Raw genomic sequence first — 24,778 nt, forward strand, 5'->3', positions numbered from 1 at the left:
GGCTGTTGAAAGCTACTTTGAAGGTGTTTTCTATTTGCTTGAAAGCTGCAAGGCAGACACTTACCTGGAGAGGCACTGACCTCTTCCTGGGAGGAGCTGGTTGGGGAAAATAAGAAGAAAAATACCAACAGTGATCTTCTTTCTTTTCTTCTCTGCTTAGATCTTGTCACAACAGGAGCTCAGGAACAGATATTCACCTCAGGCCCAGATTCATCCTACCTCTTGGACACCTCAGATAGTAGCGTAGTGAGCCTAAGCACTCCCTTCAGTCACAAAATAGATAGACCACAGAGAGTAACCTCCTGCCCTGGTCCCAAATCTTCCAGGAATGGTGTCTTGCTCCATATGGGCCTTTTCCTATATGGGCAGCCCAGGGGAAATGCTTTGCATTTTTTTCAGTTTTCAGATTCTTCTCAATTTTCCAGCACAGCCATGTTTTCCCAGCATAGCAACCAAGAAGTATGAGTTCTTACATGTGCAACGTACCATTTATCCACTGCAGCAGCCTGGCTGTGCTTCCTCCTTGCGAGATCATGGTGTATGTACAGGTGTTCTCTGTTTGCCCCATGGCTATAGCCTGGGGTGGCTGCAAGGCAGGATCACGGGGTCATAGGACAGTTCAGGGGCCTCAGGAGGCCCTTTTCAAGCTGAACCATCCTGTGACCTCCCTTGCAGCCGCACCACATTATAACCGCAGTGCAAACTGAAACCACCTGTACATACACTGACCTCCTGCATCCACCACCTCTGACAGTGCTGTTATTTACAGTCCCATGAACACAGCGGGGACATGTGCTCCCTCCTTTCAGCTCCCCTTGATGGGAAGCAGCAGGACCCCCCGACCCATCTCTAGGGCTGTGATGCGAGGTTTGGGCTCTCCTGCCCTCCCAGCCCATCACCTCATGTGGTGCCTGGTGGTTAGTATTTCCCTCCTGCCTGCTAATGCTATAGGATCATGGTATGGGAGATGTAGGGCGAGAAACACCCCTGTAGGAAGGATGGAGAAGCTCTGGGACTCACCATCAGGCACTGCTGACTGAAGAAGGATTGGATCATGGCTCAGGGATGGGGGGTCTGGACTAAGAGCCTCTGGTCAGCCCCATGCCTCTGCAATCATTTCAGTCGTTTCAGGATATCCAGTTCATTTCAGCCAGGCCAAGAGAAGTCATTACATCTGGGGACCTGCTGGGCCATGATGGCTTTGGATCAAGGCTCTGGAGAGCAGCAGCCTTGGATCCGATTTGCCAGACCCCTAAGCCTCCTGCAGCCCTGCCTATAAACCTAAAAACCGTCAATCAATCAGGTGATGAAGCAGAGTCAGGGAGATAAGGACACATTTTCTTGCTGGAGGATTTCAGCCATTCAGGGGTAAGCACCAAGGAAGTGAATAGTCCCTAGCTCAATTCATTTCTTGTCATCTTTAATGAGTGATATCCTTAACCCCCTCGTGCACTGAGCCGTGCTCCTGCTCGCAGCCTGCCTGGTAATGCAGGAGGTGGCAGGGAAATCCGGGTGAGGTTGAGAGTGGCTTTGCAGGCATGCAGGCAGGGTAGCATCAGCATTGCCCTGGCCCCGTTGGAAACTATAACCCAGCATCACTGCCCTCTGCCAGTAATGTTGCCAGATCTGTGTTAAATATCGGTCCCTCATATCATATGATACTGGGAAGGGCGCATCAAGGTTTGGGTTAGAGATACCTGCAGAAAAGCAGGCTGCGCTGCACAGAAAAGGGAATTCCTCGTGTCCTGGAAATGTGCATCATAAGGGGAGGTATTTTTTGGGGTGTCAAGAAGCTACAAAGCTAAAAGCAAAAGATGCACTTGTGGGGCAAGTTTGGTCCCGGGCTATGGCTCTTCCAGAGTAGACAGGCAAGGTGGTAGCTTGCAGATCCAGGAGAGGTGTTTCCCAGCACCCGGGCACGATGCAAACCACACGTGGGGCGTGGGCAGGGGCGCTTTTAAAAAGCAGACATCACTACAGTTTACACCTCTTTTATTAGAAATAAGACACATTCATTTTGTGCTCTGAAAACTGTACAGAAAAAAAATTGACGAACACAGAGAGGAGGGAGGGGAAGGCATGGCATGAGGCAGGGCAGGGCATGGGAAAACAGAATTAACCGGAGGAGCTGAGCAGAGAAAGTCGAATATCAACAGTTATTAAACAAACATTTATCTCTGTAATTACATAACACCGTTAATGTCCTGCAAGTCGACTGGAGTGAATGGGTGAATGGGGAAGGTTGGAGAGAAGAGGACAGGCTCGGTTGGGCAGGGGAAGGGGAAAAAAAAAAAGAGAAACGAATTAAAACACAGTAGAAAGATATCTGTATGCTAAAATTCATAATGTGTAATTATAATAATTACAATATCATACAACCCGGCATCTGAGGGAGGCCTTTGTGCTTTCCTGTTTCATAGAATAATCTAAAATTGAACAATAATATCACAGTTTTTGTAAGTAATCAGTTTCCCTATTTTTTAAGTATTTGGATTTTTTTTTTTAAGTTTTTCTTTCCATCCTTCATATTATACAGTTAATGGCAAGGTAAATGCCACTGTCCTTAAAGATTACCCAGGTGGCCCAAAGGAAAGCTGAAGCAGAGATGTTTGCACGTCAGGCAACATCTCTCAGTGGGGGAAGCACAACTGGGGTCAGTGATTGTTTTGCATCTTGTATCCATTGCTAGCTTTTTCCTAAAAATGTTTTGGTTTTTTTTTTTTTTGTAAAAAAGAGACCCAAACACACAGTAATAACTCAGACCCTGATCAAGCTTTACTGCTGTCTGGCACAATCTGGCCACTCACAACCAGAGGTTTGTCACCGCACATCTCCAAAGCTGGGAGAGTTGTTCCAAACACCAGACAGACAGTGCTGGGAATGATAAAAAAATGAAGTCTGCATGTAATGTCAGCGGCATATTTTTTAATGATAAAAATATTGCACGACACTTTTGGGGGTGAAATATAGATACCTTATTTTTTGTAAATAGCCTTGAGAAATGTTGAATGAAAAAAAATAAAAATCATTATTATTTTTTTCATGGTGAAATAAAAAGACAGTATTTTATGATGAGGAATGTCCTGCTCTCCTGATCAGCTCCACCTCTTCCTTCTTGTAGGACCACAAACCTGCTTGCTGGCTCTGGGCAGTGGGGAGGGAGGAGAAGAGCCAGCGAGGGGAAAACAACCAAAGCCCAAACTGAATAAAACAAAGCAAAACATTGCAAGCCAGCGGCGAAGGGGCTGTGTGTTCCCACCATCCCAAACTTTCCACGGAGCAACTTGCCTTCCACCTTCAGCAGGTGGCATCCTCACCCCATGCCTGTGCAGTCCTACAGCACAGAAAGGCATTCGAAATGACAAGAGCCAAAGAAAAGAAAGGTCTCGGGTTTCAAGTTCTCTTTTTATTGAAGAAAAGAAAAGAAGAAGGAAAAAAATAGATTATTTTGTTTGTTTGTTTGTTTGTTTCCAAGTGGACGTTATTCATGTTGTCAGTTTGTCTCAATGTCCTAAGGCAACATCTCTGTATACCAAATATCTCCAGGTACATTGGCAGATCTGTCTTTCCCTCTTTCTCTCTCTGCCTTCCAGGGAGGGGCAGCTTGGAATAAATCTGAGTCCGAAAGCAAGGAAAAATAACAGAAAAAAAAAAAGGATGAGACCAAGAGGACCTTCGCAAGGCCCGTGCTGAGTTTATCTATTTAACAGTCAATGAAACGACCTACTTTCTTCTTGTTGGTCTGTTTTTCTAACACCTTCGACCCTCTCCCTGGAGACGGGGTGAGCAGGTTTTGGAGGTGGTCCTTTCCTCCTGCTCCTGTTTTGCTCCTTAGGGCGCGTAGAAGCTCTGCTGTGGAGGGATGAGAGGAGGAAGCCCCACCTTACCTATCCACCTAAGCCGTGGATGATGCCACCACTTCGCCCTCCGGACCCCCTGGGGACCCACTGTGAGGGTGCCACGATGCCAGGTCATGGTATGGCGCATAGGAGTGGGAACGTCTTCTTGGCCACCGCTTGGTGCATCCCGTCTCCTTCCTTCTTGGATGAGCTGGTGAGAGAGAGGTGGGGGGCAAGGATCGGCAAGGGATGCCACAGACCCTCAAGACTGGGTCTCCCCCGGGGATCTATGGCCAGACCGCATCCCAGCGAGGCTCCCGCAGGCGTCCCCTCTTGTGGTCCGCAAACAACCCCGATCTTCTTGGCCCTTCGCAGTGGCTGTTGGGCGTCCTTCCACACCTCCCCGTGGCAGAGCAGGAAGGCTCCCGGCGTGCGGCAGCAGCCCGAAAGCATCTCGGCAGGGCTTGTCCCCTGCAGCCCCTCCCCACCCTCTGCCTCCTCCTCGCTCTCTTCCAGGTTCACTTCTTCTCCAGTCCTACCTGGGAAAGCTCGTGTTGTCCTGAACCTACAGCTACTATACTCTATAAAGTAATATTCCCCCTCTCTGCTGAGAACAATACAAAAGTTACTCCGTCATACCAAAGGTTTCAAAAGAAACCAAACACTTCTCTCGCTCGGTTCCGATTTAATTTAATCATTTCTTTAAAACGTGGTTTTGTTTTGTTTGTTTCGTTTGTTTTCCAGAAAAAAAAAAGTCCCTTTCTTCCCTTTCCGCTCAGACCTCTGTCTGAAGGTCAATAATGTCTTGTCCCACCAGGGGGATGGTGGCTCCTGTTTTCTCCCACTCTACAGTTTTTAGTTCTAGGGGAGACTGTGCCACAGGTTCGATGTCCTTTTTAACCCATGATGGTGGGGACTGGACTTTCCTGATTCCTTCCCAGGGTCTCTTGTTTGGTGTCTGCTGTTTTTCTTGCTGCAAAAGGAGGAAAGTGTAAGAAAGGAGAGAGAGAGAAAGAAAGAAAGAGAGGTTAGTACCCATGCAACAAATACCATTTTTTTACCTCCTTCTCTTATATCAAAGGCAAATTTTTCTGTGAAACTCCCAATCCAAAATAAAGTGGAGTTTCAATGAAAATTGCACTTGGCGTGTAAACTGTCTATTTTCAGGAAGAAAATACAAACTTTTTTTTTCCACTGCTATCTATCTCCTGATGCCTAGATATTTCAGCTTTCAGCTGAGGTTTTTGCCACTTGCATTTCCACTGAAAAACTGAACATGATTTTGAGAGTTTAAGATCTTTTTCTACTTCTACAGAAAATCCCCACATAGAAATCCAGATTACAATGAGGTCTTTCTGAACATACATTGACTGCATTTTATACAGATGTGAATACATTCCTTATGTAGCACAGCTATTTATAGGCTATTTAATTGCAGCAAAACATGCTAACTATTTTGCCAGTGAACCCATGCTGTTTGATGGGCTGGATCATCAGCTCTGAAACTGAAAGCATTTCCATCAACTCCACACCAAGTCTTCAAGGCTTTATCAACCGCCGTTAGCCCAGTCTCCCACCAGCATCCCACTATGGATATCAATCCAGAGAATATCTTTCAATGTTTCTACCAATATGCACCAAGACGAGACTCTGGGGCGAGCTGAGGTTCTGTAAAATGGGTGTATTCTTCAGTGTGTATATGAAGGGGAGTCCATGCAAAGATTTTAAATGAGTTGTTCCACTAAGCTTCTCCCCCCCACCAAGAGTGATGCTTTTCACAGTTAATTATCCCCACAAAACACTCCAGCACCGGGCGAGAAAAGGCTTCCCTGCACATGACAGGAGCACAGAGCCCTTTTGAGCCACCTGCCAAAAGGAAAGTGGTGGCTAGCGGTTAGAGGGTGGGAGGAAAGGCAGCTGCACGGAGGATGACAACAAGGAGAGAAGAAGTCTGGGGAGTAGGTGAGGAGACAGACATGCAGGTGACATGCAGCCCAGGATGTGTCACAGCTTGATGCTGTCACCAAAATGTATTGATTGAGGGGAGATGAAGCCACGCATAGACTGCGGTGTCATGATTGTACTCCAGGATGCTGCAGAGATTGCTGTAGCCCCGTAGGAAACCTAAATACCCATCCGCTACATGCTAATCCACATGCCTTAGCTTCTGATTTTGGCCTTTCCTAAGGGACTTTTGTAAGTCTGTTATTTATCCCACCTCCATACTGCAACGCCGATATGAAAGGCACTGTAGCATTATCCCTACAGGGACAGCTTTCATCACATCACCCAAGCCGCGAATTTTGCTTTTCCGAACTTTCATACTTAATATAAAATAAGATATGTTTGAAGTTGCTCCTGCAACCCCACAGCTGCTCACGGGGAGCAGGCTCTGGGTGACGCCATTCGGTGGCTAGAGAGTGGCAAATGTACGAACCAGGTAAACCTGGTCTTCTCAATGTGAAGTGAAAACATTCTGAAATTAACTTTATTTTAATTCAAAGGGAGAAAAATAACTTTTTTAAAAGTCCTTTGAAAGAGAATGTTTTCTTAAAAAAGTCAAGTTTTGGAAAAGTATTGTTCAGAAGAATGTAAAAAGCTTCAGTTCTTGAAATCTGCAGCTGAGGTTTTCATTAAACTTTATGACACAGAGCTTTTCTTATGCTGTTGGTGTTATTCTTACTTTATTCCATGATGTAACACAATGGTGATTAACACTAATATGACAGAAAAGGCGATAAAATTGTTGACTTATTCCATTATCTATTTTGGAACTTATTTAAGAACCACTGCAACTAAAAACTGAAGCCTTTTTATCTCTGTGTGTGTCTTAATGAGACAAGTTTGAGACTTCCTGAAGTGAAACTTCTACCTGCAGTGTTTTTGCAGGCCATTAGTCTGCCATGAAAAGATGCAGCAAGAAGGTACACATAAAGACAAAAGCACATATAGAGCAAAAAATGGAATGAAACTAAGAATTTCCCAAAAGGAAAAAAAAAGCTTGGTCAGAACAGCTCTTTTAAATGAAAAACATTTTGTTTTCTCCCACAATTGCTGTAATGCCACAAGTTTTCAAAGCTACCGATGTCCACAGCTGTATTATTTGACAGAGAGCAGCACAAATGATCATATGCATGAAGTTCATAAATAATTCCATCTTTTCCCTCAACTGAAAGCCCTTCTTTGATGGCATTATTTACGGCCACCTTCGGCATCAGGTTCTTCTATTCCCAACCAATCTCTGTTTTAACAGTCCCTCCGTCTGCCACCCTCCTGACCTTCAGCCTCTCCTTCATGCTGTGAGGATGCACCCAGATCTGATCACGTACACTGAACGTGATCAGCAAACCTCAGAGCCGTTCTTGTCATGGGCTGCTTTTGAGCTACTGAGCGAGAACAGCTGCAAATCCATGTAGGGAACAGAAATTGGGGGCTAAAAAAACCCAACCAAACAATTATCAGCTCACATCCACAGCAATGGCCTCTGATCAGACCTGTCACTGGGGAACAAGACCTAAGGGTTACAATAATTATTCAATGGCTATAAAAAACAGACATTAAATGTTGTGAATTATTAAGAATGGATAAATTAAGAAAGGAAGAGAGAATGAAACAGAAAACATCACTATGCCAGTGTATAACTCCACTCTGCACCTGCATCTTGAATATTATGTGCACTCCGTGGGCTTCCTGATAGAAGGATATAGGGGAAGTGATAAGGGTGGCCAGTTTACAGCCATGAACAAAGTTATGGAACATGTTCTGTAGGAGGAGAGATTACACAGACTACGACCTTTCAGCCTTGAAAAGAGATTATGGATGGATGTGAAAGACGTCTGTGAAACTCTTAGTGGCTTGTTGGAAGTAGGAATGGACTACTGATGGTAGGGATCATCTCTTCCAACACAAGAACTACAGAGCATGATGAGGCAACAAGCAGTGCCTGGCCCAGAGTGAACTCCAGGAGCTGGTCCTGCACACAGTGCCCAGCCGAACTGCAGACCACCTTTCCACAGCTCTCTGTTGATGCTGAAAGCTTCCAAAGTTATAAAAAGTATGTGGAAACATTTACAAAAGCAACATCCATTCAGTACAATGAAGTAAAGTGACACCATTCTGCGTCAGGGGGTCTCTGAGCACAAATTACTGGAGTCTTGGGGATCTTTTTGAAGATGCACTACCACTTGCTTGCCCTGCTCTTTTATTTTTCCAAGCTGCTTTTTACTCTGCCATGGAGAGGAGGCAGGGCCAGACTGCCCTTGGGTCTGACCCCGTACCGTTGTTTCTATCTAGCTTATCAGTGTGATGTGTTATCTAGCTATGACTGTGGCAGGCTTAGTGACTCCAAAGATGTCTACTTACAGTTAGAAGATGAAAAAGAGCCTCGGGAGATCAGCAAATGAGGAGGAGAGGCTTGCTTTTAGTTTACTACTTCTCAGAAAAGAATTAGACTTCACTAGTGAGGCTGTGAGTCGAGGTGTTATCGCAGGGGTGGGATGCACTGCCCGTCCACCACGGTGCACCAGCAGCTCACAGAGCTGCATACATGGCCGTGATCTGAGCATGGGTGCAGAAGGACTCAGTGCCCGGTCAGATCTCTGAGCAGGTTAAACGCCATCAGTCAGGCCGAGTTCTGGCAAGGATGCTGGGAGACAAAGGAAATCTCCTCTTGGCAAGAGGCACCCTGGGAATTGGTAGCAGGCTCCTGGGAACAGCTCCCTTTTTCTTTCCCTCCATATGGAAAAGGTTTTTATCGGGTCTTGGCCACTTGAACAGCGTACAGAAACAGCCACTGGGCTCATGCTTCAACTCTGGCATTTTCCTCCAGCCCCGCTGTGGGGTCTTAGCAATCCTTGCAGACAGGAGGGAGAACCTAGCTATGCACAGAAAAGAAGAAAAAACCTGGAGAGAGGGTTGTGTAATCCGGCTGTAAAAGGCGCCGGTGCTGGCCCAGGGCCTGGCGCCTCAGAGACAGCCAGGAATGGCCCGAGACAGGAGCTGAAAGCAGCGGAGGCTGCTCTGCCAGTAACTCACAGAGACAGAGCCATTACTCCGGCCTGACACAGCCCATGAGCTTCTGGCCGTCGGGGAGGGGGGAAGTGTTTATCGGTTCCTGCCTGGTGCCAGGATGGCAGAGCAGACTGCTCTGTCGGAGATGTGGGAAGGGAGGGAGCGCCCAGACCCAAGGCTGGGGTAAAACCTGCTGCACAGGGCAAACCGGAGGTCTTCATCACCCTGGTGGCATTCGGAGTCTCCTTCATTCAGCCATGGCTTTCATTTTGGCTGCGCATCTTTAAGGCAGAGAGAGAGGATGTGGGACAAAAGGCGTTTAAGATGCAGTGCCAACAAAACCTCCCAAATCTCTAACAAAGACAGAGGCAAATTGCATTGAGATAATCCACACAGCCCTCTCCTTCTAAAGCTAGTCCTGGCAGACTGCAACGAGTCACCTGTGCTGGACTCACGGTAGCTATGGAAAGGTGATGGTGGTGGAGTGAGGCACCTCTCTACCACGGGCTTTTCTGTGCCTTGGCGCTGTGCTGCCTTCAAGGGTCCAGGCTGGCTTCATCCAGAGTACCTGGACCCTAGTGCATCTCTTTTGCTTAGGAGCGGCATCGGTGTACGGCATAAATACGGCACGGGAGACTGACTGGCTGCTCTAAGACACAGCTTTCATTTCACACTTCAGTCAAAAATGATGAAATGTGCAAGCTGCTAAGCTGCATCTCCTTGTGTTTGTTTTGCGGGTTTAGGTTTTTTTTGTTTGGTTGGTTGTTTTTGTTTTGGTTTGGGTTTAATACTCAATTTTTATAGTTACCCTGAATACCCTGAAGAGGAATTCAGTGCTTTCTACAGAGCACTCCGGGATAACTCCCCTAGAACCAGCTACTCCCATGCTGTTTTCATTGCCTCTAGTGTCAACTTGAAGGATATTTCATGACCCAAATGGTCTCTCCCCATGACATTGATGACTCTAGGACTAGAATGAAGTTATTCAGAGCGTATAGCAGGGAATCTGAAAGATAAATGTGGCTCACACTATCTAATCCATCTTTGAATCAATGTCGATGAAAAGTGATTAGAAAATGGGAAAGCTGTCTTGTTTTTTTACAGAATGATAAATTTTCCTTTCCTTGTTTGAAACAAGTAGCTGCAGTTCATTTTATGCTACTGAACTACAAAGACGATACTTTTTTTTTTATTTAGGAGAAAAGCAAAATAAAAGGAAGTGGCTGACTTTGTTCAGAATTTCACTTTTTAAAAAAAGAAGAAATAATTTGTGGTTTTAACTTGCATTGATGGAAATCAGTTAGAAAACTTGAAATACCCAGCATTTACTGGGCTATAAACATACATCTGCTTCTGTATTCTCTGAAGTTCAGATGGTCTAACCTGTAGGGGTTGCTGCGAGCCAAAGCCTAGTGAGGCCATGCACAGCTGAAGGTGAACAGGCACTGAATCAAGGAGGTCTTTCATAGACCCTCAGGGGCTCTTTGCACTGACTCATAAAAGAGTCCCTTGCCTGAAGGCTGCAGAGAAAGCCTGTGGTCCCACCAGCATGAGGAACAGGCTATTCCCCAGGCTATTCTTGTGGTTAATCCAGTTGGTTAACGTACCATCTTTTTTTGGACAATGCTTATGGCCTACTGAAGAGTCCACTCCACTTGGTAGACATGGAGGACTGGGTGTTCCCCAAAATGCTGAAAGCATTCAAGGCTGCCCCATGCCTCACAGGGGCACCTAGGGACTCCAGGAGGGGACCAAGAGCACCCAAAGCACAATTCTTTATAGAGTCCTTTTTTAACCAGTCTAAACAACCAGGAGCTTCAATCTGCTGGTGGCCACTGCATGGTTTTGGAGCAGCTGATAGCTGGATAGCTTCAAAGGGCATGGCAGGAACTGACTGTTGGTACAGAGGGTACGGGGGATAAGATGTTTCTCTGAGCAATACAGAGTAACTGATGCCTGACACTTGGAACACGAGGTATCAGATGATCTACAGGAGGAGGTAAACTTCTGATTGATGATATATTTGGACACTCGCTAGCTGACAGATGGTTTATGGCTGAATGAATTAAGGTTTGACGTCATTTTCATAACAATTTATTGCAGTAATTACTATACTTTATGTAGCAGTCCTCCCTATAAAAGTTACCCTAATTGGTCTTTTAAAATTTGCCAGTTACTAAAGCCTTTAAGAAGTGCAGAGAGGATTAAACACGTAGCACAGAGGAGACACCCTACCCGTAAGTGGAGCTTCCCTTGCAGAGGGACACACAGCTGACAGCAGGAGGAGCACAGCCTCCCGATTTTCTAATTCCTGAGTGAGGAATGAGCCTGAGTTTGACACGACCACCACCATCTGAGCTCCTCCACCCCCTGCCTCAGCCCATGCAAAGAGGTTCCCGTGGACAGGAGCCAAATCTTCCCACCTGGGAGCAGGGCTGCCGGCTCCCCAGTCAGCTAGCAAAAGGACAGGTAGTCAGCAAGCAAGGGAATTAATTCTGTCATGCAGCAGAGCATGCCAGGGAGACACACAGCCCTGACTAGGAATGAGCTGCAATATTGATCAATATTCCTTTTTTCTCACTACTCTGTTAGGTCCCAAAGCAAGTGCTGGCGGAATGGGTATATCCTCCAGGTGTCCGAAGAGGAAACCTAAGAAAAATCCCAACCTGAGAAGAGAAAGTGGGTAATTGAGACAGAAACACTGTCTAGAAAGAAATAAGAAAAAGTCATAGAAAGGCAGAAAAAACTTTGTATCTTTTTCCACTGGGTTTTGGAGCAAGTGCTTTTTCAGGACCAACAGAGAGATGGGACTGGATTTGAGAGCTGAGTTACAGACTGAGTCCAGATCCTGTATGTGAGCTCCAGGACAGGGCTCCAGCCAAAGCAAAACCCATTTAGCTGCAGAGAGCTGAACTAGCAAGTAGCTAATAAGCAAGAATGAGGAAATCAGAGAAATTTGCAGAGCTCTGTTCAGCACAGCTTTCGCTGACCTCGGCACAAGTAAAGAGCTGCTGTTTAAAATGAATGCAAAGCCAGATGCTGGCAAGAAAAGAGGAATATGTATGTGATTCAAACTTCTCTAAGGAGAAGGATCAAAGGACTCCTGCCGAGGGGGAACGCAGGAGTGTCACTTCCATTGCTTTCAAAGCTGGCGTTACGCGTAGAAGAAACAAAGCCTTCGCTTCCTTTAAAGGCTGCAAAGCCTGCACTATCATGCCATGCTCTTGCAGAGCATGTGATCCCCTCCCGATGTCCAGCCCAAGCACTGGCATTTCTTTAGCAATTAACTCACCGGGAGGAGCAGTGTTGGAGATGCTTTACCCTGACAATACAGATCTGCACAGGAAAATATTTCCCTGCGGTACAAAGTAGCTTGAAAATAGCCACTACCCTGCTTTAATGTGAAGAGCTCACAGCTGCAAGAATTTAGACCTTGGGAAGTGTGCCTCTTTAGGAGGAAGTGGGGAAAAATATTGCATGTTGGAGCCTACAGTCAGCCAGGCAAAGGGCAGACTTTTAAATGAGGAAAGAAACTTGCAGCAAGGTTTCCAACAATGGGATTTTTTTTGTAGCAATCAGGTAGGTAAAGAACAACTCAAAGTGATGGCAGTGATTAGGAAGGAAGAACTCTGCTGAGTCAGTACTAACCTAACGTTTCAATATGCATCCGTTTGGGCAGCAAAATGTGCCTTAAAGCTGCTATGAAGAGATATCTACAATCCAGGTGGAAGCCACTCACTATTTATTGTAACCTTAAAAATGAAGGTTTGGTGGATCCCAGACACCAAGAGAGTTTTTAATTTTAATCACTTAGGATGCGTGGTGTGGATGGCTGGGTTTTTTGATGCAAATCCTGCTGTGGTTGTCTCCAAGCCTTTGTGTCCTTTCATGTTTCCTGGCTGCAAAGAAGCTGTCTAGGGGATAAATATTCAACAAACACAGCTCATTCAGCTTTCTGCTCAGGGTCTACACCAGCTTCCAGTTTGGTCTGGGATAAAATGGAAGGGCAACAGTGTACAACCTCCACACATAGGCTGGCTGCAAGTCCTTTGGGAGGAGGATGAGCAAAGTAAACCCAGCTGTTCCTGAGATACTCTTCTTTTTAGATTCAAAGTCCCTTCAGGTGGACAGAGATAATCTGTCCCAAATTGCAGCATAACAGGAGCAAAGGAGTCTTGCCTACAACCCCATAACTTCTGTTTGAGTAAGAGCTGATTTTTCAAAAATCTTCTCCATCTTCCTTGCCTCATTTGAACTTGAAGACTGCAAGAGAGAGAACATTTACCATAGGCCATGGTAAGGTCATACAGAGATCTATTAGTGCATTAAAAAATTGACTTTTCAACTTGCAGTCATCAGATCTTGCTGTATGTCACTCTGCTAACATCTTAATTCCCTAGCACTGAAAAGTTAGCTTTGGATAATAGTGTCTACATCCCTGATAAGTTCATAAAGCCACAAATGAGTGAGACCCCTTTACTCTGCTGCAGCTGTGAGGTGGCCTAGGTTTGAATGCAGGTGGATGTGTGGTCCTGTATGCTTTGAACATGAATCCTGCTGGACAACGTGATTTTAATCAGGAATATCTGAGTGTGCTTCCAATGGGAACATTTTATAGTTGAGGTACATATATAAGAAAGTCCATGTCACACGGAATAGATCTCATGTAATAAACTGAAAAAAAACATGGAAAAATCCAAGTTTGTTGCCCAAGGAAGGACAACTCTGTATTATTGTACTCTGAGGCTCGAGTTAGTTTAGCATTAGCAGTGTGCTTTGGTTTGCAGCAAAATAACTGCAGCAAACGCCAGTGCCACAGCGGTTCCTGGGAATGCATTGAATATGGTCAAGATTCAGACTTGGCTGGCGTTCCAGGCAGTATTCTGGTTCTCCTAATTGCCTACCTCTGACATACCATCCTGGCAACATTGCTCATTAGTAAATTGATGGCAGGTCAGCTGATGGCAGTGGGGACACCCTAATCTCAGCAGGATGTGGATTAGGCTCCAGATCTCTGCTGTAGCTGTTCTGACTTGAAGATGGAAGTGCGATGGCTAGCAGCAATGCTACACATTGCCTTACATCACGTGTATGCTTCCACCCTGTGCCTTCCAGTGCAAGGGAGAAGAGAGGTCCCAGGGAAGGACTCCTTGGCCGCTGGGTGAGGGGAAAGCAGAATTCATCCCCAAACCTGTCTCCATGTCTGCAGGATGAGAGACAAGCCCAGAGGCATTTGTCAAGGCTGCCTTTGATAGGGATTGGGTCATTCTCACGTCAGTAATGCCTTTCAGAAATGGACCGTGTAAAGGAGGAAAGCCGAACAGCTCAAACATGCAGGAGTCCCTGATTATGTTTCCAGTTCTGCCAGTAACTGCTCTGGGACAGTGGGCAAAGGACAGTCTTCTTTATCTTTCAAGTGTACACTGCGGTAATACTTATCCAAAGTCTAAATGAGTTAGGATACTTAGAGAGGGAGAATATATGTGCTGGTACAAACCTTCAGGTCTTTGCTGAAGACCCCTTAAAAATCATGTTTTACCACTGAAGCTGGAGAAATTCTCAACAGTAAACACATGTGATGGTTGAATTTTCAACCCCTCTTCCTAAAGAGACAGAAGATCTGTTTCTTTCTCCCATTCTTCTGTTGGTGCTTCCTTCAAATCTGACAATGTAGTAGTTCATCTGAGAGGGATTATGTATTTAGTGTGATAGGGTAATCGGTTCTGGCCAGTTCACTGAAGTACAGAGAGAACTAGCATTTACATCAAAACCAATGACCCAAACCAATCCCTAAAAAGGGCCAGCACCATTCCTAGGAATTCCCAAAGGAGGTCTGTTCTATGCAGACATTTAGTTCAAGTCTCAGCAGCACCTTTCTGACCTCGGAGTTGAAGGAGGAGAGAGGAAGTGCAAGAAGATTAGGAAAAGCATCATATCTTGGAAAGGACTAAGGACAATGGGACATGCTGCCAGGACAGGCTGGGAAACTTCCAGGGCTGGAGAGAGACTTGGTAGCTTGACTTTGTGGTTGCTTATTTAAAAGGGAAATCAAAGATACAGCAATGCAGGCAGATGGACTAGACCCAGTAAACATCCCTTCTGCTCTATGATGCTAGGTGTGAAAGGGTTCAAGGGTATTCCAGGATCCTTATGACCTTGTTCATGCCCACAAGGCAAGGAGTTTCCTATTGGTGAAGGAATGTGTTTGGATTCGTACATCATGGAAGGGTTTGGGACAGGTCTACAATGCTCTTCAATGCAAAACGAAAGCCAGACTTACGCTAATGTTAGTTTTATCACTTCCACCAGAAGAAATACTCCATCGTTTTATAACCTAAACATACATAAAAGAGAAAAATTTCTTTTGTTGTTACTTCAATCCTTGGTAGCTGCAGTTTTCTTTCTCAGGGCAAGCTGAAGATGGGGCATGATTTACAGTGGAGTCCTCAGCAGCAAATGGTAGAAAAAGGGGTGAAGAAAGCTGTTTATTTTTCTTTGTACTGCTTTGGATGTTTTTAAACCAATACCCACTACTGACTTGCCAATACTGATCTTCGCAAGCTCCCCCTCTCAGGTTACATCCAAGGGAAAATCACAACTTAAAAAAGATTCAGTCAATATGCAAAGGCCACCTTCACAGCTTCTTTCCAGCAGTTCAAAGCTCTTTGATGCTGACACTGGCAACTTTAATTCTACACAGATGCATCTCTGAAATGCTTAAAACATCTCAATCTATAAAACCCTCCTGCAAACATACCACAGATTAGCTTTTACATGGTATTTAAGCATTTTTGATTTTACAGCTGTGTCATACCTAAATAATAGAAAAAAAGCAGAGAGATGACATTCAGTGGAACGCATTGGGATTCTGGGCCAACACGGGCTTCTTTGATCTGAACCTGCCTGCTAGATTCCCTGTCCCTCTCATTCTGTAACACTGGACAGCCCATAATGACACCTTGCCACACACAATAAAGGTAGGATTTGCTGGGACCACATCTCCGGAGCTCAGCACAGCAATGCTGTGAGATCTGAATGCAGACCAAAGGCTCTGTAGTGCTCTGCTTCCAAAAAGAACCAAACTAAACCTCTTTTTTCAATCGCTGTCTGAGCTCTGGTCTTGCCTCTAAGGGAGTCCCATCAAAATAAGCCCCGCTAGTGCCAACTTGGCCATGCTGCAGATGACTCTGCATCCCGGATCTAACTTTGCTTGCAAATGACTGAGAATGTTATAAATAGCTCACCTTGCCCCTCTCCTGAGTGCAGGCGTAACGCAAATTTCATTTCTTACCACCAACCTGGCTGTGCCACTTGTTTTTCCCTTCTGCCGGAGCAGATATACTTCCTTGCAACCTTTTGGCTCTTGCCCAGCAGGCCTAATGGGCTGAGACATGGGGGAGGTACCATCAGCCTGCCCTTCCTTATTTGTGTTATCCACATCACTTATAACACAGGCTCCTGATACCTGTTTCTAGTACCAAATCCCTGCCCCTCTGAAAGGCTGCAAGGTCCTTCCCTCAGCCTGCCTCCCTCAAAGTCTCTTCTTGCCCTGGAAGTTTGCTCCTGTCGAGGAAAGCCGGGTATATGGTGATCAGCTGCCAGAAATACCTTTATGCTACATTTAATTAGCATGCAGTCCCCAAGAAGTGCTGCCACCATCACAGCTTAAATCCCATCGCTGTGGCTTTCCTAAATAGCTATGCCCATCACTGCCACCTTGGCCTCCAACTCAGGCCCTGCAGGTGGGGTAGATGATTCCTGCTGTCCCCACCTTCTGCCCTCTCCCCTTTCCACCTAGATTTCCTCAAGGCTGTTCTAGTTTCCAGTTGCTAGCTACGAGTGGATGTATGGGGCACTCGGAGATAACCTGAAAGTGAATGCAAAGAACAGCCACAGACACGGGGAACAAACACAAAGAAGACAACACAGACTCTATTCACCATGAACAGACATGAGGACAGACATCCTCCTTCTGGGCTGCTGACCACTCTGTAGATAAGCTAGTGGTACCTCTGTGACTCTCCGTGTCTTTTTCGTGCACGTGTGCTTGTTGCAACACGCATGGACAGAAAATCAAAGTAAAGTATTCAGTGAGAGCTCCTAAACTTCCCTGTTTCTTCCCGTGTTCCTGCTGGCACTAGAGGGCTCTAGGAGATGATGGTTCTGGAATTGCCTGACTAACCTTGCTGTCTGTTGTTGGAGACTCCTTCTCCTTCTCTGCGTGCTGGAGTTTTCTGTTCAGGTCTTGGAACATGTCTTGGTGACGTTTTCTTGTGTGCATGATTTTCTGAAGCAAACACAAGGGACACAGGTCAGCAAACCCTATTCAGCTGTACAGAAAGAATAGGTCTTCCCCCCAAAGTTACATATATTATTAAAACCTAGCTCTGTCTCCCTGCAGGTACAATCTGGCACACATAAACTACCTTTAAATTTCATTGAGGACCCAATGTGGCACTGCTTTTATTTTCAGGATGAGATAGTGGGAGAAAGCGGAAAAGACTAATTTTTGACCTTATGGTTACCCTAAACCTTCAACTGCCAACTGTTTGTGCTGCAGAATTTGTGCTTGACTGGCAACGTTCTACTAGCTAGACCTAGGAAGCTTTGCTGACCTTCTTTAACTGATACCTGACCCCATGCCCACTCTGTTCTCAGTGTGTCTCCTTTGCAAATGTGTTCAGAGCTTACCCAAACATGTAGAATTTGGGTACAAGAAGTTCCGTCAGAAACTATTCTACAATTTCCTTTTCTTTGTATTTTGGCCTTTCTGCATTTCAATTCTACCTTCTACTGCCCAGAAGGAGAGTCAGGACCAATTTCTATAAGGACTTCCCTTTGCATGTAAGAGCATGTTGAATATGGCTTTCTTGTGCTCTGCCAAGTGCTATATAACTGGAGAAGGTGGCTCAAATAGTTTGGGACCAACTTAAAGTATCAGCTCAGATGTACCCATCGTGCCTCAATTTCAGACCAAGCTCACAACCTGGAGCTCTGAAGTGATTCTAGCATTAAGGCAACTCCTCATGGGCCCTTAATGTATCTCTGTTTTGGAATAAGCTAGCAGCTTTGAAGGGAAAGGATAGCTCTGCCGGGAAGGATGCCATGACTGGACTCAGGATAGCTGCACTAGCTCTCAGTAGCCCCACAGACCCTCTGTGGAGGATTGGCTCTTTCAAAGCTTTCCACTCTGTGCCTCAGGTGTGAGGACAGACATTTCCCTATGCACAGTATAGATTTTTTCCACCCAGGCTGATTCCGTGAGGTTCATTAATAGGTATGAAAGACCAGGGCTGACCATGGGTTGTGACAGTGGGGACACACTAGCTTCCTTTCTGTTAAGCAACAGATTTTGCACACAAAAGGCAAGGCATTTTAGGCCACCAACCAAATGTATGTGTGCTTCCCGAACAGGAACGTGGTGCAGCCACCTACCGCTCCATCAGCTCTCTGTAAGCATTTTGCTCACAGAGAAGTTACAGTCCTTGGGCAAGCTGACATAGGATCTTGATTTACAAATGTTTACACAGAAGCTACTGCTCCATAAATTAAGCATGTACCAATATAAATCACCCATTTGTTTAGCTGCACAGGGTAAGCCTTACTAGGCATCCAGCATAACTCTTTCAACCCACTGTTTTTAAACCCTTGAAGAAGCTCTTTGGCAAAGGCAGCACTCCTACAAAGGGGCCAGAAAGAAAAGAAAGCAGCATTTATTTTTCTCATCCTATCCTTAGAAAAGCACATTCAGAAAGGGATGTACTCACCTCAAAATCTAGCTCTGCGTACCGGGATTTCCGCCTCTGGATATTCAAAAGAAAAAGAGATGGATGAAGGTTAGTAAGGGGTTGATGCTGGTGAGTGGGCGCAAACTCAACCACACAGTAGATAAAACAGGGAGAGTCCTTCTCCTCTTCCTTCTTCCTACACCTTTAACGTGTTTCTCTGGCTCTTCATGATGGAAAGTGCCAGCCATTTAGAGGCATCTCTACCAAAAAACACTGAGCCTTGAGGAGGGCTGGGCATGGGCTGAACATGGGAGTTTGGTCAATTCAAGCTCTGTCCTAGTTATGAGCTTGGAGGTTGTTCACAGAACGGGAAGCAGAGAGGGAGCAGTAGATCAGCCAACTGATCTGCTGGAGGTTTTGAGCACCAGTCAGCCAAGACTGAAGTTTGGACACCAATGGCTGAGACCTGCTCTCTGACAATAGGCAAGAAAAGGGCCAGATGCCCTAGGACAGATGCTCAGTGTAAGATCCAAGGTCTAGGGAGACCTGCTAATATATGTAATGAGTTATCACAGGTCAGAAGGAGAGGGCTGCACTTACGCAAAACCTCTGATGTCCCTCTGATGCTTAAGAGCATTGTGGGGCATGCCTTAGGGACATTTTACACCTGCAATCACTTGGGTTTTCTCATCTGTATCATGACTGAAGTCATCCAAATGGGAAACAGAGGCAGAGGATAGAAAGAGAAAAGAGAAAAGGTAATGCAAGCCATGTGCCTTGCATTAAAATGAACAGTCTTTGACCAACTAACATTTTTATTGGACTTTGCATTGCCTGTAGGGCTAAGGACAGTTCATCCAGCAATGGAATATGTCTGTGGAAGTCGTGAGAGATTTTAAACATTACATTAAAAAATGGTATCACATGCCAGTGATCCCTCATGATAATATAATACTGGCATTGCATGGTGGGCTGCATTTGGCCTAAGGTGCTTCTCTTGAAACACCTGGTACGGCCAGCATTGAGGGTAGGGCATCATTCTGGGCTGAGAACAATACGGTAATTCACATGCTCACCTCCAAGGAGCTCATGGAGAGAGTGGAGACGGTCTCACTCTTGGACACCACACCCGAGTTCCCTGAGTCACCTGTGTCACACAGGCTGTTGGGAATCTGTGACTCGTTGGAGATATTTTGTGGAGCCAGCTGCTGCTGTTGTTGTATCATGGGGGAACCTTGAACCTCACTGCATGTCATGGTTACAGGCTCCCGTGGAGGACTCTTGACAACAAAGCCTGGGTCAGTAGCCATACTGAGATGGATGAGCCGTGTCTGGGGCATCTGGTCAATATTGATGCTGTATTTGCTCTCATCTTTGGGCGGTTTCGCCCGTAAGGTAGACGTGTTGGTAGGCAGAATGACGTAGCTGGTGTCCAGCGTTTGCTCTTGCGCCCGGGTGAGTTCTGAGTCCAACTTCTTGAAGATGTCCCCATCACAGATGTAGATGGACTTAGGTGGCTGGTTCTTGTCCTTCTTCAGAGTGAGAGTGTGATTGCTGAACTCATTCAGGTTGATGGCCCCCAGGTAGTGTGGTGAGCCCTGAAGATGCATCTTGGAGACATTGGCTGGAAGACTGTTAAAGTTTGATGACCCCTTCTGGTGATTGAGTTTCAATTTCTCTTCATCCGGCAGTGATGGACGCTTCAGTGTTCCTGTGATGGTCGAGGTCCTGCAGGCGGTGATGTCTTTATTCAGCACTAGGGAGACAGATAAGTATCCTTAGCACCTCACCTAGGTTTTTGTTAACACATCAATACACCTACCACAGTCACACCATGCTAGCATGTTCCCTTGGACCTCTCAGAAAGAGGCTATGGTGGCAGAACAGTGTTTTATTCTGTTTTTTTTTTAAATCTAGTATGCTGAAGGCAAAACTAAAGCCAGGGAGGAAAAAAACTTTCTCATTTCGAGACAGTTCTGTGTGATGCGAATTTTCCAACACAATCATGGCCAAAACTCCCAACGAGGCCAACACATATTGTCGTATTGATAACAATATCTTGAAAAGCAAATACATGTATATATATTTAGTACTTGTGGTATACGTATATATATGAAATAATATATATTACTAGCCTGTGGAGGAGTAGAATTCTTTAAAATAAAAGATTGTTTTCATGTCAAAAATTATTCTGGTCCAGAAAATAGCTGAAATGCATCATTATCAATTATTTCAAATGTAATTTTTTTTTTTTTTTAACCTCACTGAACTGCTTTAGGTTTTTTTTTCCCTTGAACAGTTTCAGTGTCAATAATTTGGTATTTTAAAATACATCACATTTTGTTAGAAATTTCTAACTGCTCTCCAAAAAGCTTACGTTCTAGTAATCATGGCAAGCCTTTGTGAGAGCTAATTATTTAGTGTTTTTCAATTTCCCTTGAGGAAAGAAAGGAGTGTCATGAATATTCCTTGATAGGAGAGGAAGACCTTAAACCGAGGATGAGGTGAACATGCCAATTAGGAGGTATATAAAGGACACACAGACACTCATTCCCACACAACACTGTCCACAACAAAACATCTGCTCCTTTTCTAGGCACAAGAATCTATTGCTTAGTTGACTTCAGGCTGCAACGAAGACCTTAGGAAGATAATTACGTCAGCCTTGATGTTTCCAGGGGATGGAAATCACAGACTGTGGGGCAGGGGCAAAGTGGTGTGGGACTGAAGGCTACTTACCCATTATTTCAGCACAGGAAAGGAGAAATAAATGCATGTTCCCCTTTCACCCATCTCAGAAGGAAAAAAAACCAAAAAGGTCCTTTTACCTATTTTTTTCTCAGTGGACCAGAGACAAGGATCTTTGGGGTAACCCAAGACTATTCAGCCGCTCCACCTGGGACAGAGGCAGGACATGACATAGACATCTCATGGGACTGAGGACACACTAATTTTTCTACCAACTCATAGTGGGAGCAATGGGTGCTGGAAGAGCAAAGCTCCCCTCAAAGACTACAGAGCAGGCAAGGCAGGATGACAAGGATATAAAAGAACTTTTATAAAGCTTTTAAAGCTAAACACACTGGGTATAACTATGGCAGCCGCAGTCATCTTAACCTTGCTAGAGAACACGCTAGGATAAATCAGAGCATTATAGCGTATTCATAGCATACACTGCAGGAAGATGTTACTGAAGTCAAACCCTTCACTTGGGAGTGTCTGTAAGGTTTATTGATTCAGGCTCTTCTCCATGCTCACATCAGCTGCAGGAATTAGGTCTGGAGAGGTTTGCACTTGGCAACCTCCAAGCATGGAGCAGAGTGAGCTTTCAACACTGAGCCATGGACCCAATCCTCCCAGTGAATCTAAGTGAGGAGGTTATGAGCGGTATCAGGCATATCTCCAATCCGTCATAACATGAGAGCTGGTGCCTCCAGGAGAAATGATGGTCAGAAACCAAAGGACAGTTTTCTGTTTTTTATTATTCGATAAGCAGAATGCATAGGATGATGCACCATATAGAAAGGTGTCTGAAGTGGGGACTATTATTGACGACTAAGCTTGGCGCAGACTAACAGTGCTTTATCAGAGAAGGAATAGCTCTTCAGGCAGACATCAAAAAACAAATTGTATAGCTGTATGCTGGCAAAGGAAGGGAAGCCTAGGCTGTTAGCAAGCTGCTGATCCAGGGTCTTCTGTCCTGGAGTCATGTGAAACCAATCAGCTCCTTCCTTTCCTCTGGGAAGCTCGATTTGGGAGCAAGAAATGCAGTAGCAGATCCAGAAAGGCTCCTTTATTGCAGGAGTCCAGGGTCTGCCTTGGTTTCCAGCACAAGATGGGCTGCTGGCTGTGTAGCTGGTTGTATGTGCCAACACCCAGCCTGGATGCATGTTCGTTGAGCATGCGTTCAAGTGAGACCCGGTCTCACATACACGTGATTTTTTGGAACTGAGATCTTTGGTGTCAAAAAGGAAGGAGGAAGACAGATGAGAAGAGGGAGACTGCTAGAAATTAGATTAGAGAGTGTGAGACAAAGAAACAGAAAGAAAAAAATGGACAGACCCTGAAAAGAGATAAATGGACAGAAAGAGACCATGAAATAAGATATCACAGGGATAAGTGAGATAAATATACTGTGATTGTGATAAGCATAGGGAGAGGAAGTGAGGCAGAGAGAAGGACAGGAAAAGATAAATAAGATAGAGATAGATATTAGATAGATAAATGATAGTGACAGTGATAGACAATACACAGAAACACAGTGACAGAGATAAATGTTGACAGAGATAGAAATACATAAATAACAGGTACAGCAAGACAGACAGCCGAGGACAGAGATAAATAAGTGATTGCAAGATAGAGAGAGAGAGATGAATTATAGATAAATACATTAGGAGCAGATAAATAAATGATAGATTAGGTAAAGATGAATGAAAGGGACAGGTAGATGTGTATAGGAAGAGAGAGGAGAGAAACAGAAAGAAACAGAAAGAAACGAAAGAAAGAAAGAAAGAAAGAGAGAGAGAGAGAGAAAGAAAGAGAGGGAAAGAGAGAGGGAGAGAAGCTTTCCCATGATGGTAACCAAACACACAGTATGTCCTGTCCTTGGCTAGGAGAGATCCTGGTTTGGAAGATATGAATTATATGCAAGTGCCAAGCAAGCTGGTATTTCTCTTGCTTGGGAGAGGAGAGAAGTCTGGGAGGGTAAATAAAGCCTAAATATCTACAACGGGTGAGAAACCACCCGACCCAGCCAAATTGTCAGGCATGCCAGGACCAGGAGAGGATAAAACCTGCAGAGACGAACAGGTAGCAAAGGAGAATCCAGACAGCACAGACACCCCCAGGGGAATGAGAGAAAAGGGAGTTATTGGGGAAAGCGACTGTCAACTCATGCAGATATTCCAGATCAAAATGAATGTATGTGATTGAACACATAGCAGAAAGGTGCAAGCAAAGGAGGAGAGACCTGACCCCCCTCCATATGTACAGGCAGCTTACAACTGCACCAGAAGCGTGCACGGAGCCAGGAGCAGTGGTGGGAAGGCTCTCCAGATTCCAGACCTTCTCAAAGACACCTCTCCTGAGCACAGAGCTGTCTGAGGTTGGTGTGACCCCCTTGGGCAGGGGTTGCTAAAGCAAAGAAGGATCACAGTAGGAAGAGATGGATCCAATCTCTTCTTCCTTGATACTCTTCTCTACCACAGTGTTACATGAGCCATAAGCAACAAAGAATACCTTGGAGGCAAGGCTTAATCTTAGTTAAAAGGCCAGGAGAGGTACGGGGAAATAGGATAAGCAAAGCATAGGGGAGAATTAGGGGTGTTGCTTTCTTTTGGCCAGGGTTGAGAGTAAGGGCAGCCCACACAAGTACATGCAAGCCACTAAGACACACGAAAATAAAACAGAAAGGAAAAAAAATGGCCTAGTTCAATCCCCAAACCAGGTCACTTGTTGATTCTCACCTGTGATGTGCTCACCTGATCTACAAGCCATATCCACGTCCTTCTCAAAATCGGTCTGAAAGACAGAGAACACAGAGGACGTGGTCAAAAGCAGGTGGTGGGAGAAAGCAAGCCATTTGGAAAATGCAAAAGCCCTCTTTAATTAGTGCAGCAGACACACCCATTGCCAGAAGAGTGGAGGAGAGACGTTTTGCTCGGGATTTGAAACATGGCAAACAGACCACTTTTTTCCACCTGTGGCTTTTGAACCTCATGCAGTGGTAAAGCTGTAACATTGCTTTTCAGCTGGATTCATCTGCTCATCCATACACTAATTCCTGGGCTGCTAGATTAAAATATCTCCCTGGAAAAAGTTTATGTACATTCCTAAAAAACAGGGGACAGGTTCCTGGCCTGATCTGCCTTGGATATATCACCCCACATTTAGTCTAAGTCGATTCCCCTCCACTCATTAAAAAGATCTGGGGTTGCCGCTGAGAACACTCCATACCCACTGGGCTTTCTTGTGATCTATCACCCAGTCACATGAAGTGGAAACAAGTCTCTGCATCTGAAACTCTTAGCGTGTAAAATCAATGGTCCCTGCAGGCACAAAGGCTGAATAACTTTTTCAAGCAGTCTGTACAGCCAAATGAAACTCCTTTCTTCTCCCAGTATGAGTTAATCGTTTTTCTAAAGCTTTTAGCAGATAACATTTCAAAGAACTGGATACACTGAGTCACAGTGGGCCCTGAGT

The 24,778-nt window shown here is 45.2% G+C and overlaps 1 protein-coding gene across 1 annotated transcript in view; it reads right to left on the reverse strand.

Moving 5' to 3' along the window:
* Positions 1–4,614: 4,614 nt before the first annotated feature.
* Positions 4,615–24,778, reverse strand: part of ADGRB1 (adhesion G protein-coupled receptor B1) — a 66,008-nt gene continuing 45,844 nt past the window's right edge. Inside the window, exons 9-13 of the mRNA XM_050892887.1 lie at positions 24,043–24,097; positions 19,654–20,333; positions 18,617–18,652; positions 17,032–17,136; positions 4,615–4,812 (exon numbers count right to left, since the gene is read on the reverse strand). Of these exons, the coding sequence (XP_050748844.1) occupies positions 4,615–4,812; positions 17,032–17,136; positions 18,617–18,652; positions 19,654–20,333; positions 24,043–24,097 (1,074 nt within the window). The remainder of the gene's footprint in view (positions 4,813–17,031; positions 17,137–18,616; positions 18,653–19,653; positions 20,334–24,042; positions 24,098–24,778) is intronic.

Source organism: Gymnogyps californianus, chromosome 2, assembly GCF_018139145.2.
Source record: "Gymnogyps californianus isolate 813 chromosome 2, ASM1813914v2, whole genome shotgun sequence".
NCBI lineage: Eukaryota > Metazoa > Chordata > Aves > Accipitriformes > Cathartidae > Gymnogyps > Gymnogyps californianus.